The sequence below is a fragment of the Phlebotomus papatasi genome, chromosome 1 (assembly GCF_024763615.1).
Source record: "Phlebotomus papatasi isolate M1 chromosome 1, Ppap_2.1, whole genome shotgun sequence".
NCBI lineage: Eukaryota > Metazoa > Arthropoda > Insecta > Diptera > Psychodidae > Phlebotomus > Phlebotomus papatasi.
The window spans coordinates 108,901,522-108,919,477 of record NC_077222.1 but is presented as its reverse complement, the minus strand read 5'-3'; the positions used below and the strand labels follow the sequence as shown (position 1 = coordinate 108,919,477).

The window sequence follows — 17,956 nt, the reverse complement described above, 5'->3', positions numbered from 1 at the left end:
CCTGAAGTTCTTTATAACCTCAAAATTCCATTGGTTAATAGTGACATTTTGCCGGACCCTTAGTGTTGATTTGCTGGTCCGCATGTGCTTCCTTTACTCTTCGTTGATCCTGAACCCAATCTTTTCTGCAGCTACGGCCACTTCAACAAAAGTCTTCGTAACTGCACGCTGTGAGCGACCCATGATCTTGCTGCATACTACAAGACTCTCCCGAAATGTTCCTGGCACTTTGAAATGGAGATGGTCATTTTCAATTTTCACTAATTGAGGAAACTGGGCTGAATGAACTTCTGCTGTTGTCTAATATGGCGGGTCCAATAGGGCATCCCTTGTATTTGACGTCGTAATGTCCCTCACAGTTCACGCATTTTTCAGTACCCTCGTGGGTCCTTGTTAGGCAATCACCACGTGGGTGATCTGCGAGCTATTTAACATATCTAGATTTGTGTCCACATCTTGACTTACTTACTTACTTAACCGGCGCTACAACCAATTGTTGGTCTTGGCCTGACTCAGGACCCGTCGCCATTAGAGCATTTTACGCTCCACTGTTCTCCAATTCCGCACCCCTAATGACCTGGTTCACGCCGTCGGTCCATCTGAGACTGGGTCAGCCTCGTTTCTTCGAAGCATACAGTCCGCTCCTAAAGACTTTCCAGGCTGGATCGTCCTCATCTTTGCGTACCAGATGACCAGCCCATCGGAGCCTATTGAGGCGTATTTGCTTGACGACAGTTACCTCTCTGTAGCGCTCATACACCTTATGGTTGTATAGGCTTCGGAATCGTCCCTCCTCATAGACGGGGTCAAAAATCCGTCGCAGAATCCTCCTCTCAAACGTGGCTAAGAGTTCGCAATTCTGTTTCCTGAGGACCCACGTCTCAGACGAATACGTGAGAACTGACAGGATCATAGCCCTATATAGCAGTAGCTTATTAATTGCTGGCAGTTGACACACTGCCAGCTGGACAATGGGTTCCCTTTTCTTGAAATTCAAGATAAAGACACTGTCTTGGATGGCGGTCCTTTGTACTCTGGATCATCTTCTGTCGGATCTTGTACTCCTTATATTCGGGGGTCGTTGCGGGGTTCTCATCGCGTAGGTGATCTGCAAGGTATTTAACACATCTGGATTTGTGCCTACATTTTAAAGAGACATGGCTAAATTGCTAACAGTTGAAGCATTCATCAGATTATCCTTTTCCATACGACACCGATTTATGGGACACCAGCTAGATAGTGGTTTCTTGTTCTGTCTTGAATGTGGTTCGTTGTGAACTTCACCCCATTTTTGAGATTTTGCATCTTGAACAATGAGAGGCTCCTTAATCTCCTTTTCCTTCTGTATATTCCTGATAGGATAATCTCGTATGATTTTTTCTCATCCAAGAATGAGTGGAATGGGCAAGTTCCTGTTTTCCGGAGACCAGTGAGCGGTAGCCGATGCGTCTCAATGGTCTTACACTTGACAGTGATTTTTGTTAGATCTTGCTTGTTCTCGTTCAGTTGGCAGGGACTTCCAGGGATGCTTTGACTTTTTTGGGCTTCTGTTATCCATTCATCGCCGTCTGCGTCTTCTGCGTCAGACATACGACTGGAGCCAAGGGCTTGCTGATCAGCATCGCCTTCCTCGAAGTAGCTTTCATCTTCTATTCTCAAAGACAAGTCTTCAGAGACACAAAGACACTTCTCCGTTAAAAAAAAACTCGTCGCCTTAGAAATTCTTTGCAAACCACGTCCGAAATGACTGACTGCTTCACTTGGAATGGTTTCTCTCTTGACAGTATTCTACTTAATTAATTCCATGTGGTTTTCTCTCCCGAAGTATACGCTTAAGTGTTAAACTCTTTGTTAGATTAAAAGTCCTGGTTACACTTGCACTAGCTTTTTTATTGTTGTTACTCCGTTGAAGTATAAAGCGACACTGACTGACTGACTCGATAATCAATAATATAATATATAATAATTATGCTTATTAAACAATATAGGCGATTCGCCACATCTTTAAATAAGCTGGGGAAACTTTTAAAGTATCACGGCATAGGAGCATTTACTTGATTGATTTTTTTTCATATTCATGATTATTATCAAACAATAACGAAATATAATTGACAGTAACCAGTCTCGTCTACCTGCATTCTTGAATCTGCTTGATAATTTTCTAATTAAAAATGGCATTATAAAATGCAATCAAAAGAAATCCTCAAATTTTTTAGTATAAATCCAAATGCACCAAGCTAAACCATCAAACAGAGCGTGCTTGACCAAAAAAAAAACAATGCAATAGTAAAGAATGGTATCAACGACCCTCTTTCCAAACCGTACTTCACTGACACATTTTTACCAAGAGAGATTCCACTCACACAATCCCAAATGGAATTCAACATGATCTCGTTCTTGGTCTCCTTTTATTTTCCAATTCATCCATCTATAGAGGGTTGAAATTGTTCAGTGTTGGGTGCAATTTTCAGTTGAAGGGTGATTTTTGATGGCAAAAGAAGGCCTTTAGTTAACATTTCTGTGCTTTCTCTGTGGCTTTTTCCAGGGTGGCTATCCGGCGCGCCTCAAGAAAGTGCTAATTGTAACTGCACCACTGTGGTTCAAGGCCCCCTTCAAGATTTTGCGACTGTTCGTGCGTGAGAAGCTGCGAGAGCGCGTGTTCACTGTGTCCATACCCCAGCTGAGTCTGCACATCCCTCGAGAATCCCTACCGACACGCCTCGGTGGCACGCTCAGCATTGATCATTCCACATGGTTGTTGCACTGCTTCAAGACATCGATGACGAATCGTGAGGACGAACTTCTGGCAAACAACATTGGACAGACGCCAATTGGTGGTCAACAGCCACAGCAGCACAATTCCACCTCGGACCTCACGACAATCACCAGCACCACATGCGGTCAGAGTCCAAATCAGAATGAACCACAGGGCATCGTGAGTGACGGAGCCACGGGCCAGATCAGTGAACTCTGGTCAGAAAATCCACCCAGTAGCGCCTCTTCGGGCTTCAGCGATGACGACAGCCTAGCCGGCACCGAAGGAGACGCCAAGACGATAGAACAAATTGTACAAATGGTGAGGGAACGTGGACGTCAGGGACTGGTACAGGAGTACCTGGACATCCGATCCAGAGCCCCCGAGGGCACCTTCACAAATGCCCGTCTGAGAAATAACCTAGCCAAGAATCGCTACACCGATGTCCTCTGTTACGATCACAGTCGTGTCGTGCTGTCGCAGGAAGAGGAGGAAGATCCCTCCTCGGACTACATCAATGCCAATTTTGTAGATGGGTATCGACAAAAGAATGCCTACATCTCAACACAGGGTCCACTCCCCAAGACAGCCAGTGACTTCTGGCGAATGGTATGGGAGCAGCACTGTCTTGTGATTGTGATGACGACGCGTGTTATGGAACGCGGACGCATCAAATGTGGACAATACTGGGACACAGCGGAGGGGAACGCCAATGAATTTGGACTATTTAGGATTCGAACAGTATCTGTAGATACAAAGGAGGATTACACAGTAGCATCTAGAGATGGCAAATTTCATGAAATTTCACAATTTTGAAATTTAGTGAAATTTCACTGTTAAATTTCACGGGAGAAAATCACCACACCATTTTTTTGGGATAGTTACAGTTTGACTTAAATTACTGAAATATGATTAAATACATGCTTATTTTGTAATTCTAACGTATTAACAATGATTCTTTTATAGTTTTTAACAAATATTTTGGACAAATCCTGTGCATTTGAATTTGGCGCCTCACACGGTGGTGAGGAACTGTGGTGAATAATTGTATTCACCACAAATGAAAATGTCACTGTCATTTTCGTATGTAAATAAACAAATAATTGTTTTCTTCAGAAAAATCATTCCTTTTTCAGGGAAAAGGTAGTGAATATGGCAATTTGGTAACATTACAACATTTTAACAGTTGATTTGTGGCCAAATTCATTGACAATTTTCTTTTGATTTTCGAGCATTGAACGTCTGGAAACTTGTTGCAATTCACAGGCATGAATTGCACGGGCACGGATAAGAATATTTTCCAAATTATGCAATCATCTCACTCAGGTTTAGTTCAGTGTAGTGTGAGATTTAATCTGGAACTTGATCTGCAAGTTTTGCTTCTGCATTCTGCAACTAAACTGTAGCGCTCTCATTGCATTTTCTCCAAGGGATGTGCACATGGATGCTTTTCCATGGCTGTAAACATAAGGCTAATCTGTAATTTGAGAATGTGATGCCTGTGGATCAGATTGATGCTCGTATGTATCATTGTATGCAATTTCGAGAAAAACATTGGCGATTAATGGACGCTTTGTAATTACTTCCAAAAAATATGCTATATTGTTCACAAAACAATCCCATCAAGAAGACTAATAAAGTTCCTAGTCCCTAGTGGCACCAAGATCGTTTTGTCGTTTAATAAACGCTTTATGAAATACTGGTCATAAACTTTGTCTGATCACTTCCACATGTACCCGAAGGATTCGTGATAGCAAGGCAAGGAAGAAGGATCTAGTTATGTGAATCTGTATGACTTATTTCATTTGAGTTGCAAAATACTCTCCTAGTAGACACACTTCCGCTTTAATTCAATTCTGATGTTCTATAAATTCTTGGGTACGTACGTACTCATGTGGATTGTGTAGTAATTACCATGAATAATTAAAACTTTGTGTTTAACCTTTATATTTTCCGGTTCTATTTTAGGAAATTTCATACAGGTGGTTCTGTAAAAAAAATCTGTAAAAAAAATTTAAACAAGAAAATAAATACTCAAATAATTCACTTTATTAAAATTAAAAAAAAAACTATCAACTGGCAAAGATCAGTAAACTATCATAAGTAAATTATTTGTAATTCAATAATGACAAAAGTTTTGCGATTGAGATATCCATGTACTGACTTAAAAATTAGATTCAAATTATTTTCTTTTCATATTATAAACGCGATTTCCTTTTAATATGTAACGATGGCATTCTTGTTGTTTTAAACTTAAGGGAAACTGTGGCAGTAGCAAACACGGGGTAGTTGTAAACACTGATGTTTTTGTCTACTCTACATGAATTTATATGAACCATTTCTTTTCGGTGGACAAAAATCCCGATACTATCAATAAATTCATATAGGTCTCATCTTCTGAAATTCAATATCTAATTAAGAAAATAGCAATGTTTAGAACTACTCCGGGTATCGTAATGCCGCAGTTTCCCCCTAAAGGCGTCTACACATTGGGAGCAATTTTCGTCAAAAATTGCGTTTTTGACAGAAATTTGACGTTTCTCCCTACAACGCTGCAGGGAATTTCCTTCAAAAAATTAATTTTTGACAAAAATTGCTTCCAGTAGAGGCCATAAAGGAAAATACACTAGAAAAATCCTTTGACTTTTCACTTTTTTTTTTAAATAAAATAATCACATTTGAAATATCATAAATTAATTGTAATATTAAAAACACTTTAAATTAATTATTTCAGTCTTTTTTTTTAATTCGTATAATAAGTGATTTTCACAGAATGTAGAAAAATAAAATATTTAAATTTTATGTTGAAAAAATGATTGATTTTTTAAATTTATTTCTTCACTTTGTTTACCCTAAAGCATATTAAATTTTTGTTTTAAAGAAGCAGTTTCCCAATTTCGAATGAATGAAAATGATGTAGTGTACGAAAGTTTTTTGTAATCCATACTTAAAATTGTTGGTTATGACGAGATATAATCAACGAAGGGATTATATTTTATTTTGTCTGTTATGGCATCTACACACTAGAGAAATTGATGTCCATATTAAAGTTTTTCTTACACAATCCTAGGAAATTTGCTTCAATATGGACATAAATTTCTTAAGTGTGTAGCAGCCATTAATGGCTAGTATAAGTTTATTCTAATTCTTAGAATTTTTTTCTGATATTTAATATCAATTTTAAAACTTCGCTCTTGATTCTAAAAAAATGAATTTTAAGACAGTCTATATAAAGAGAGAAGGAAAAAACTCAATTTCCTTTTCTTGCTTAGCACAATACCCTAAATTTTATATGCTCCAGCTTTTCACTTTACATCAGATAAATAGATTTCATGTCAAAAATACTACTTGGAATAGTAGAAAATAATAAGATAACAATATAAAACATCAAGAAATTTACAGCCTTGTATTTCTTATATCTTATGGACAGTCTTACTATTTTTGTATATTTATAGAATATATCTTCAAAAATATAAATTTTTTTTAAATATCAGGATTTATATATTGCTTTTTAAAAATATTCTTAAAATTAATTAACAGTTTTCTTAAATATCACATATACAGATCAAATTCAAAAATTCTAAAAAAAAAACGAAAAAAGAACGTAAATAAATTTTAAAAAATTCAGATTCAACATTTGGTAATTTACAGTAATTCAAGTATCACATTTTTTATTTATTTTTGCACTTTTATATTTTTTTTTTTATTTCTGTGTTTTGACCTTTTTTTTAAGTTTCTGTGCTTTTTTTCTATTTTTTTTTTGTTTTTTTTTATGTTTATTGCTTAAAAAAAACTTCATTCGTCGTAAGTATCTTCATATTGGATGATATCATCATACTGTTCTATTCCTGTGATCATGTTTGTTTCTCCTCTAAACCAGTTTTCTTCGAGTATTTCTTCTTTTGGTGTTTCTTTTTCGATGGTTTCGAGCGGATCTACTTCTCGTGTTTCTTTTTCGATAGTTTCGAGCGGATCTTCTTCTGGTGTTTCTTTTTCGATGGTTTCGAGCGAATCTTCTTCTAGTGTTTCTTCGAGGGTTTCGAGCGTATCTTCTTGCAGTGTGTCAAATGGTTCTTCATCCAGTGTTTCAAGTGCTTCTTCTTCCAGTGTTTCGAACGTTTCTTCTTCCAGTGTTTCGAACGTTTCTTCTTCCAGTGTTTCTAAGAACAAGTCTGGTTCATTTTCAGAAGCGTTGTTAAGGGCATTTATGTTTATTTTTGCACTTGAACCTGTTGCACAATCTGTCGTCTGCAATTATGTTACACAAGTAGAAAATTTTATTATCAGAAATCACAAAACATAAAAAAAAACTTCTAAAAAGCAGAAAACGTATTTTTGAAGTACATTGTATTAAAAAATACATATAAGTTAAAAAAAATATTTAAAGCATTCTCATATAGTAAATAATAGTGATTTAAGGGGTTGTCTTTTGCTTAGAAAACCAAAAATATCATTTTTTTAAATTTTTTTAATTTTAATCCAGCATAAAATTGTAATACACTATCGTGATTTTTTGGAATACTGTCTCAAAGTCAAATCATGAAAAAGTGTCCCTAACCTAACAGCTCTCCCCTATATTGTATTTGAGATCGAGATCTCTCTATCGATGAGTCCCATCCGTCTTTAAACCAACCCACTGTACCCCGATCCTTACTATATTCAGATGGACCGGACTTTATATCTCTAATGTTTATTAACCGATTTTAATGAGCTTTTTTTCTTTTGTTGGACTTCCTCATTCAGACTATTTAAAATAGAAAATTCTTTACAGATGACCTCTAAATGCGTGCAACGCGGGGTGCTTGCAATTCCAAATGCGTGAAAATTCGATTGAGTTCAATTTTGGGGGTAAAGAATCGCGTCGAGCTAAGTGTATCTATTTCGACCGACAAAAACAGTTAGATCGACGCGATTCTTTACCCTCAAAATGCAAGTGACCTGTAAAGAATCTCAGCTACCATAAGCTTATCTGGGCTTTATCACTGAACATTTTCTATATTAATTTTAATATATGGCTATTAAAATTTTGTATGGATTATGGTAATTGTTACCATTCTAGTTTTCTCTGTGTAATTAAAGTGGTATATTTTTAACTATTTTACTATTAATTAAGTCAATAAAAATAAATATTCTTGTCCTTAAAGCAAGACGATTTACTTAAGTTAAAGTTGGTAAAGTAACATGTCGGCCAGTAAGTTTGTAGATTGACGTATAAATGGAACCACTAAAAAAAGCTTGAATATCTCGAATCAGCTATCTTTAAAATGATATTTATCAAAATTTGACAGCTATCGGGGCATTGGTTCTCAAGTTACTGCTGTTAGAATCAAACAACCTAAGTTTTTTTTCAAAAAGAAAAATTCTGATTTTCGTTTTTTGATTAAACATTATTATTTATGTAAGGAAACGGTAACTAAAACCAAATAGAAGCTAGGAATTTATTAACCGGACTCTTCTCCATTAATTAGGTTGAATGATCTGGATCTGGAGAGTTTTATTTTGGAGAGCCTTCGAAAGTCTTCTTTTAGGACGGGATAAAAAAAAGTTGGATATTCGTTGAAAATGCCATATCGACTTTTAAAGAACGTATATTGACAAATAGAATTGTCTTACTTAGTCTACGAACATATTGGCCAACATGTTATTAATGTAAGAAATGTTATTTTGAACAGTAATGTTGCACATGATATACATTCCGTTGATATGTATCACTAAGTATATTATATTAATTCAGCTTACCTGCAAATCTGATTTGATGTGCATCAACTGGGCCACGGTGTTGTTTTGCAGTCGGTTTCTCTTAAGAGAATGCACATCCTTCTGCATGGAAAATGAGCGCTCAACAGCACTTGATGTTGGTGGCGACATTAAAACTTTTTGAGCAATGCTACTCAAAGAAGACTTCGGGAAGCATACCTTCCACCAAGCCACAACATCGTCGGTCTCTGCACAAAAATCCCAAACGAATTTTGAAGCAAACATTCCAGACTTACTTTTATATTGGCCGAGTTCCTGTAATATATTTGAAGTCCCTTCCAGGTGTGCTTCAGATATTTTCAATAAAAATTGGATAGTGTCCATATACTCCTCTTGAGTTAAACTGTCTCCCTGATGTTTTGGGTTCAGTAAATAGGCCAATTTATGTATTTTCTGGATTGAAAATATTTTCCGCTTATCTATAATGGATATTATTGAGTGTTTGTCTTCGAAGAACATTGAAGACATATTTATGTTTTGGACTTTGTGCTCAATGTCGTTAATTGCTGGAATGCAATTACTTATCTTCGAGTGATTGCTCTCGAAGTTTATTATATGTTTAGAGATTAAATTTATGATATCATGGAGATCCTTGACTCCGTCCCAAAATTCGTCGGACATAATTATGTCTTTGGACTTTTGACTTATTTTTTTTGAGAAAGTATCATCAATAATTATTTGTTTGAGAGACTTCTTGTTTCGCAATAAGCTGGACAGAAAATTGCCCAGGCTCAACCATCGGGTTTTAACAGGAAGTTTTAGTGTGATTCCAGATTTTTTAAGTAATTCCGCCTTAACCATTTGGTTATTGTTAACTTCCACAACAACTTTCTTGCCTTTTGCGACAAATTTGTTCACATTTGACAGATTTAGAAGGTCAGTGAGTATAAGGTTTAAACAGTGTGCCATGCAACCGTAGCACACTATGTGTTCGAATTCAGCTTGAATAAGTGTCCACGCCTTCTTGTTAACAGAACAATTGTCTGTTACTACGGAAAAAAATTTTTTTGGTCCATATTTTTGTATTGTTTCCGTCAATATATTTGCGATATAATCCGCCGTTTGGCTGTTAGTCCCGGTCTGCACTGATTTTACGAATACGGGTGTTGGAGTGGTAATTATAACATTTATAATACCTGTAAATCAAAATACAGCGATAAGTTTAAGAAAGGAGATTTTTAACTAGCTAATTTTACCCCTGGCTAATTGTGGAACTCAGAGGCAAAATGGCACATATCCTATGGTTAAAGCCAGGGGGTGACATTAGCTCTGAAAAATGCGACCGGATTTAGTGTAATTTTTTCCCTGTTTTCGTACACATTTCACGAGATATCTCCAAAACTACGTAGGTTGCCAATTTAGGGTTTCCGGTTGACTCTTCGTTATTAAATTGGCTTTTATTTTGTATTAGTATTTTTTGCTAATTCATTGTACAATGACAGAAAACAGCTAATGAACTCAAAAGTTTTTTCGACTCGCTAGAAACATATGGGAAACATAGGAAATGTCATGCCCCTGGCTAAAGCATAGGATATGTGCCATTTTGCCTCTGAGCTACACAATTGTATCTCGGTTTCCCCAAATAGACTTATCAGTATATAAAGTAAAATAATATTTAACGTGTTCAATTCAAAATTTCGGCTGAAAACTGGTAGCCATAATGTGCTCCAAGATTATACCCTGATCGGGGCCCATGTAGCCAATGTGTCATATTAGGTGAGATTCATATCAATCTCATAATCCTAATAAAATTTCATGTCCTCCGACCATCTCCAATGTTTGATCACATCATGATCACGAATATATGGGTGGCTAAGTAGCGTTCCCGCCGGCCGGCCGTTCTTTGGAGCTTAATAGCTCCTAAACTAAGAAAGATATCGACCTACGGTTTTCGGTAAAGGTTAAATATCGAGTGGTGGTGCACTGACTCCCCTCCCCCCGACCCTCCTTCCGCAATTTTGAATATTCGCATTTTTTTTTGTTTTTTAAAAGCTTCGCCCCTATGACATCAATCAGACTCAGATTTTAGTATGATATAGCTGGGCCTCAGAGTTTTCGATTAATACTAAACTTAAGGTTCCCTAATCCACCTCACCCAAGCTTTTATAACAAAAAACCGGTTCTAATTGTCAGAATTGATGAGCATGTTGGAAAGCTCTCATGAAATGCCGCTTCTCTTTATAACATCACAAGTTTGAGAAACCACCCCTTTTGTCCATGTGGCGAACTACAACAATATCAAAGAATGATTGAATTTTGTATTTATTAATTTTCTTTTAAACCTTATTTTAAATAACGTACAATCGTGGCGGGTGACTTTGCACTCCACTGTCCATAAAAAGCGTCTACACAATAGTAGATTTTTTTTAATGCCTTTTTTTTAAATTCTGACGTTTCTGCTTATGAGGATAGGATAAATTTTCTTTAAAAAGGCATTTAAAAAAAAATTAGTAATGTGTAGACGCCATTAAGCACAAGCCACATTCATATCCTAAAAGAAAAGGGACAGATAATAATAACTGACTTATGTAGGTGAGATTCTTAATGTGAACTAACTCGGAATGTACGAAAATTCGATTTAGAGTTGAAATTGGGGGAAACCATTCAGTTATCTTGAATCAAATTCGTGAAATTATACAATCTTTTTATTTAAACGAAAATATCAAGGATTAGGATGGACTGGCAGAAAAGTGATAAATGGGTGAAATGTAGACCAGAATGTTCTCTATAATTTTGCCGTAGAATTTATAACGAGAACTTATAACGAGAGCGACGAGATAATCGAGGTTGATTCTTTCTGACCTCGTTTTTTCGACCAGAGCGCCCCAAGTGTTCATTTGATGAACTTCAACTATATCAAAGAATTGTATTTTGTGATACTTTTCATTTAAAACCCTATTTTAAGTGTCTTGGTGGTGTAGAGGCAGTCAAATTGGCATCTGAGTGGTTATGGGATTAAAAGAGTTATTATGGGAAAAACCAATTTTTTCACACCTAAACGACAAAATCGGACAGATACCGTTGTCTGAGCGGAAAATGATGTATGGACGAAATATACACATAAATGTCCTCTACAATTATGTCGGAGTAATCAGCAAAATCGGTTCAGCGACAGTCGAGATAATTGAGGTTATGTGATATTAAAATTGGTTTTTCGACTATGGCGCTCCTGGTGTTGGTCCCACGAAGTTTAAATGTTCTGGCAAATTTAAATGTTGTAGCATTTGGTGAGATGTTTCGTGTAAGCCCTTTCGTTGTGGCCATTTGAAGAACTTTTTTTGACCCCTTATAGCTTGGATCAGGGGGGTGGGGGGACCTTAAGTTTAGTTTTGATCGAAAACCCAAAAACCCATAGATGTCGATAGGAAGAAGATAAGAACCCATCGATGTCATAGGGGCGGTGCTATTGAGAAAACAAAAAAAGGGGTACTCAAAATGGCGGAAGGAGGGGTGGGGGGCGGGTGGTCAATTCACCAAAGTTGCAATTTTCATACGATATAAATAACATTTGCCTAAAACCGCAAGTCTATATCTTTTTTAGTTTAGGAGCTATTACTCTAGAGACCGGACGGGCGGGAACGGTTTTTAAACATCCATATATTCGTGTCCAGGAAGTGTCAAAACACATTCTGGCAAAATTTGGGGCCGATCGGAGGACATGAGTTTTTGTTATGATTATAGTAGGTGAGATTTAAGATGAATTTATGATTAGGAATCTGACTTAATAAATATTTTGGAATTACTTACCCTCATTACGGACATTAGACCACCCGTCACACATAATTGAGAGATTATTGGCTTCTTGAATCTTAGTATCGACAGTCTTTAGTCTCCTCTGGTACTCTTCCTCCAGGAGTTTTCCCGCTAGTTGTTTTCTTGTTGGAGGTTGAAAATTCGGATTCACTATCCTTAAGGCTTCTCTCCAGTACTTATTTTCAAACATGGAAAAGGGGCACGCTGTGGCATATATTGCCCTGGCCCATTTTTCATCAGTTCTTTTTTTCTGGAATAAAGAAAAAAGAATAGACAGCTATTAATACTACTATAAATTTTAAATCCTAATTGCGAATATGACCAAAAAAACCAGTGATGATAAGTCCAGATAAGGTTTTGATAGCTGAGTTTCTGTACAGGCGACTCCGGTATGCTTGCAACTCGAAATACTTGAAAATTCGATTGTGAGTTGAATTTTGAGTCAATCAAATTGTTCTCGGTGGCCGAAACTGATAAAATTAGCATGACGCGCTTCTTTATGGCCTCTACACACTAGAGGAAAATATGTCCATATTGAAGGGTTTTTCCTACACAAGTACAAGAAATTTGCTTCAATACGGACATAAATTGCTCTAGTGTGTAGACTCCATTACCCCCAAGATTCTAATTAAAATCAAATTTTCTCGCGTTCCGAGTTGCAAGCACCTCGAGCGTTTCGAGGTCGCCAGTAGAGAATTTCAGCCTACCATAAAATTATCTGGACTTATCAATGGTCATTTTTCATTTTAACTATCTAATGGGTAAGACCGCCTCCAGGCGGTCTTCACAAAAATCACATTTACTGCAATTACAAAATTTTTATTTATTTAAAAGTGCTATAGTGTCCTCGATAATAGTCTTACTAACATCTTTTGAAAGTTTGAGCTAATCTTCGTTTAGTTGCTATCTCCAGTTTTGTGTGATAGGTCAGACAAAAGGCAACAAAAAATATTTGTGCAAAAAAAATCGTTTCTAATTTCAAGAAAAATATCGATTTAGAGTTATCTGACTACAATAAATTTATTTTTTACTGAAAGATATGTCATTCTGCTTTGTATATTTTAATAAAAAAAAAATTGAAAAAACTAAAAATCTGAACTTTAGGAGCAAAAAGAGTTTCAAAAAAAATTTTATGTTTTCTCACCTAGCGCCTAAACTAAAAGAGATAATGAAGAATGGATGGTGTTTCCGACTTTATTGGATCATAATTATCCTAGAAAACATTGTTTTAGAACTTTTTTTCGCGTATTAAAGAAAACACTGTTAGAGGGTTAAATAGTGTTAGTACAGGAAGTCGCAAAAAAATTATAGCCATCGGATAATAAACATTGGAGAGAGTCAGATAAATTTCGATATAGTGTGTATCGTTAGTTCTAACTTATCGCTAAAAAGGGTTTTATTTCAGACACAACATATTTCATTTTTAACGAAATCGATTAATAAACGACAAAAAATACAATCCAGTTAAATTATTTTCGAGTTTCTTGTCGAACCAGAGCAGCGTGAGAACAAAATGCGGTCCATTGTTGAGAACCTCGGCCACAGCTACAACATACTTAAATTTGATCGAAAACGAAAATGAGGATTTCGAGATATTCGACATTTAATTTTTGAAAATCGATTTTTGATTTTAACGCCCCTAATGGTATTCGTATGAAGTTGGGATCTTCTGAAGAGTTGTAGAATTTAATTAGGCCTTTCTAAATCATTGCCCTAGAGGCGCTTACGACAAAAGTTCAGAGATGACTATGCTCTTTTACAGCCAAGCCAGTTTCTGACACACTACAAACGAGGCTTAGCATTCACTGATATCCACAAAACATAGCTTTCCACTCCGACGTATAACAATTTCTGGAGAGAGAACGGAAAGGGATATCGACAAGCGGTTTTCGCAAAGGTTAAATGTCAACCGGAAGAACAGAATGTTTTTCGGTAAGCGTTCATGTTATTGAGAACAATCCAAAAAATGTAATATACTATTTTCCAGAGCGTTGGACACCTATTGCGTCATCATCAGTGGCTTTAATTTGTCTTTTAAATATTAGTCAAGATTATCTCTAATTTTTCCTACATCAGTTATTGAAATTATAGTTAGAAAAGGATTATTTTGCTGTAAATAAATGAAGAAATATAATTCTCTTCTAACATCTTAATCTTCTTACAGATGGACCCCTAATAAATAAAAAAAACACTGATGTAGGAAAAATTAGAGATAATTTTGACTAATATTCAAAATAAACAACTTAAGAACCTCTGAAGTAGACGCAATATTGTATATTACATTTTTGAAGTGTTTTCAATGCTCGCCGGAAGGACAATCCATCCTAAGGAAATAAAATTCACATCCATCGTCGGTCTATTCTTTTTTTATAATAATATAAGTTTAGAGTCAATTCTAATTTTATTGGATAGTGATTTTATTGAATAGTAGTAAATTAGTGAAAAAATACCAAATGAATTTGTGATAAAACGTATTAAAATACTCCAGTGGTAGGCTAAAGGCCAAGCGAGCAACATAGGAGAAGCAAATCTTTTCTACACCCTGGCTGTGAGAATTTTCAAGTAAATTCTAGAAATCTAAATGCTCAATTGAACTCAAAATTAAATTGTAAAAATCCTAGTGTGATAACACCGTTAGAGAATAAATTACTCTGATTTAGTAGTCTCATCTTTTGAGAAAAGAATAAAAGTATATCTATAAATCTATAACAACTGTAGTTTTTCCGCCTAGAAGGGCTTATGAAGCACTGTTCCTATTTACATTGTTGCCAATATTTTATAGTATACACACATAGAACTATGTTATAGGCCTTTGTGTATCTAATGCAAAGTCTTAAAATCCTAATTTTTTGAAGTTTTTTTTTGCACTATTGGCCTGCTGAACTTCCTCCAGAGTCTCATGTTTTTGTAAATACTAACTTGCATTATGGATTGTTGATTTTCGCAATGTAATGTGATTAAGTTTGACTTTCATGATCATTCTATGTTCAGAAAACAGAGACTAAGTAAACTATAAAAATATTTAACCCTCTAACGATTGAGAGTCACTGCATAGTACCATCACAAAAATCGCATTTACAGCGACAATAAAGATTTTATTTATTCAAAATTGCTATAGTATTCTCGGTAATAGTCTTGCTAACATCTATTCAAGATTTAAACTCATTTTGACTCTTCGTTCAGTTGCCATCCAAAGTTTTGTGTGACATGTCAGAGAAAACGTAGGAATTTCTTTTTCTGGAAAAAATCTCATTTCCAAAATCACGAAAAATACCGCTTTAAAATAATTTGACTAAAATAAATTTATTTTTTACTGAAAGACATATCATTCTACTGTGTGTGTTTTATATAAAACATTTGAAAAAAGTAAAAATGTGAGTTTTAGAAGCAAAAAGAGTTTCAATATTTTTTTTATATTTTTGCATTTTCAGCCTAAACTAAAAGAGATAATGAAGAACGGACGGTATTTTTGAGTTTTTTGAACCGTAATTAGTCTAGAAAAAATTCACAATACATTTTTTTTGCATATTTAAAAGTTGGACGTTAGAGAGTTAAAAACAGGTCATTCCGTACCGCAATTGCATTGTATATTCTAATATGAATAATATATAAACAGAAAACATACCATGTCCTCTGATTTTGACAAGTGTAGCTTCGATTCATTGCTGGTACTGCTTGGGCCAGGAACAGGAATAGGACTCCTGCTTCGACTTGCTCTCATATCTTTTCGTAGGTTTTGACTCAAAGTCAGTTCGCCTGTCTCCAGGAATAAATCTGTGAACATAAAAGTTTTATATTTCACATTAATCTGAAACCTTTATTGCAAGAAGTAGAAGTTATCTGTTGCTTAACTTCAGATATCGGGCACTAATATCACTACTGTGTGACAAAATTTAGGTTTTTGTGGGTGTTTTTGACGAGAGTGCAAAAACTTGTTAAAGGGTCGTTTAAGGATCTTAAATCTGAAATCTATTTGTCCGAGCCACGTCTAGTCTTTTTTAGATATGCATTTTTAGTTTTTTGCTGTTTTCTAAAATTCAAAAATTTAAATCTCAGGTTCTATTTATCCGGTAGTACTCACATAAAACTAAAATGACGCGTAATTTCATCCAGTATAACTCTTGTAAACAAAGAACCTACAACGAAAATAAAGTGTATTTTTTAAAGATTTTTTAAAAAAGTGTACGAAAAATTATGCATTTTTCTGTGTTGCAAAATGCACAATTTTGGGTGCACTTTTCAAAAAATCTTAAAAAAATACATTTTATTTTCATTGTAGGTTCTTGATATGTTTACATGAGTTACAGAGGATGAAATTACGCGTCATTATAGCTTGATTATTTGACTACCACCGGATAAATAGGATCGAAGATATAAATTAATTAGAAAACAGTAAAAAAAACTAAAAATGCATATCTAGAAAAACCTAGACATGGCCCGGACAAACAGATTTCAGATTTGAGATCCTTAAATGACCCTCTAACAAGTTTTTTCGTTCTCGTCAAAAACACCCACAACGTGTCGCACAGTGTATACCATAATTTCACAATTCAAACTCTTCACTTATTTTCAGAGGATTTAGTTTGGAATGTTCTCACTAACAGAGGAGTAGAAGAAAAGAAATAAATAAAAATAAAGTTAAAGATAAATAAAAAGAACAAAACGAAGGATAGGTGTGCAGAGGAAGAGATTAAAGAATGGATTAGAAAGGACAATAATTTTCTTATCAAATTACTCTCAGGAAAAAGACAATAAAGTTCGAGCAATACAAGCATTAGTATTACTATTAGCAATTATTTTTGCCTGGGACTTACTGTTTTCTTTATCTTTTCCTTGAAGAAGCTTACGCAAAGATTCAGGTGCATGTTTGCAATCGTTTATCAGATGCTTTTTCATCCGGGTTGCATTGAGCACGGTGTCCCACTGGCAAAATTTGCAAGCCACAGCTTCACCTCTTTCTATTCCTTCCTCCGTCAATTTTTCAAAAAAATCATGCACGACACTTTTAGGCTTGTTTCGCCTTCTTGCCACCCATCGTCCTCGTCCCCCTTCTCCACTCATTTCATATCCTAAAAGAAAATGTTTGAAAATCATGTAATACATGCAAAATAAGCAAAATAATATTGCGCAGTTTCGTTAAAATTGACACCATTGACGCCAAGGAGTACAAAAACAACTTGTCATGCTGTAGTTTTCTCCAAGAACTAGTAGTCTGTAGTTTTCTCCAAGAACTTAGATTTCAAATAACAATGAATACGTTGAACGCAAATGAATTACCTGTTGACTGTTTAGCACACTCAAAGTAATTATTGACCTACCTTGCCTCTGTTTTGCAGAAGAAAAGAAATCACAGTCTTTCTCACAGCCACTACTGGGAAAAATCGTCTCAATCACTTCACAAATAATGTCTTTTTCATTAAAACTTAATTATATTGTCTATCACTATCACTATTAATTGTCTTACAGGAAATAAACACTGAAAAAACACTCGACTCAACTGACGCTTCCACTTCTTCTTCTTCTTCTGTCATGTGACGCATGCGCACTGGCAAATTCTATATTCACCAAAAGTGGTGAATATAAGCGTATGAAATTTAATGTGAAATTTAATCATCATGAAATTTAATTAAATGTAGTTAAATTTCACCATGAAATTTCACCGTGAAATATTCTGACCATCTCTAGTAGCAT

General features: G+C 35.3%; 2 protein-coding genes across 3 annotated transcripts in view; one reads left to right on the top strand and one right to left on the bottom strand.

Annotated features, from left to right (window-relative positions):
* LOC129799192 (tyrosine-protein phosphatase non-receptor type 9) overlaps positions 1 to 17,956 on the top strand; it is an 84,488-nt gene that overhangs the window by 58,257 nt on the left and 8,275 nt on the right. The window contains exon 4 of the mRNA XM_055842873.1: positions 2,546 to 3,534. Coding sequence (XP_055698848.1) covers positions 2,546 to 3,534 — 989 coding nt within the window. The remainder of the gene's footprint in view (positions 1 to 2,545; positions 3,535 to 17,956) is intronic.
* Positions 4,785 to 17,951, bottom strand: LOC129799191 (uncharacterized). Of its 2 annotated transcripts, XM_055842872.1 has the most exons (6): positions 17,584 to 17,875; positions 17,080 to 17,334; positions 15,891 to 16,039; positions 12,260 to 12,515; positions 8,495 to 9,648; positions 4,785 to 7,003 (listed from the first exon to the last, which is right to left on the bottom strand). In XM_055842872.1, exons 2-6 carry the CDS (start codon positions 17,324 to 17,326, stop codon positions 6,551 to 6,553), a joined length of 2,259 nt encoding a protein of 752 aa, XP_055698847.1. In that variant the 5' UTR covers positions 17,327 to 17,334; positions 17,584 to 17,875; the 3' UTR covers positions 4,785 to 6,550. The 2 variants fall into 2 exon arrangements, with proteins under 2 accessions (XP_055698847.1, XP_055698846.1); XM_055842871.1 differs by having other exon boundaries at positions 17,080 to 17,951.

Bases quoted from the DNA above. Each gene is read 5' to 3' on its own strand.
- LOC129799191 (XM_055842871.1), bottom strand. From the start codon at position 17,368: ATGTATTACATGATTTTCAAACATTTTCTTTTAGGATATGAAATGAGT. The intron at 12,516-15,890 runs GTATGTTTTCTG...TCTTTATTCCAG, and splicing joins TGTCAAAATCAGAGGACATG to AAAAAAAGAACTGATGAAAA. The intron at 7,004-8,494 runs GTAAGCTGAATT...ACATAATTGCAG, and splicing joins ACATCAAATCAGATTTGCAG to ACGACAGATTGTGCAACAGG.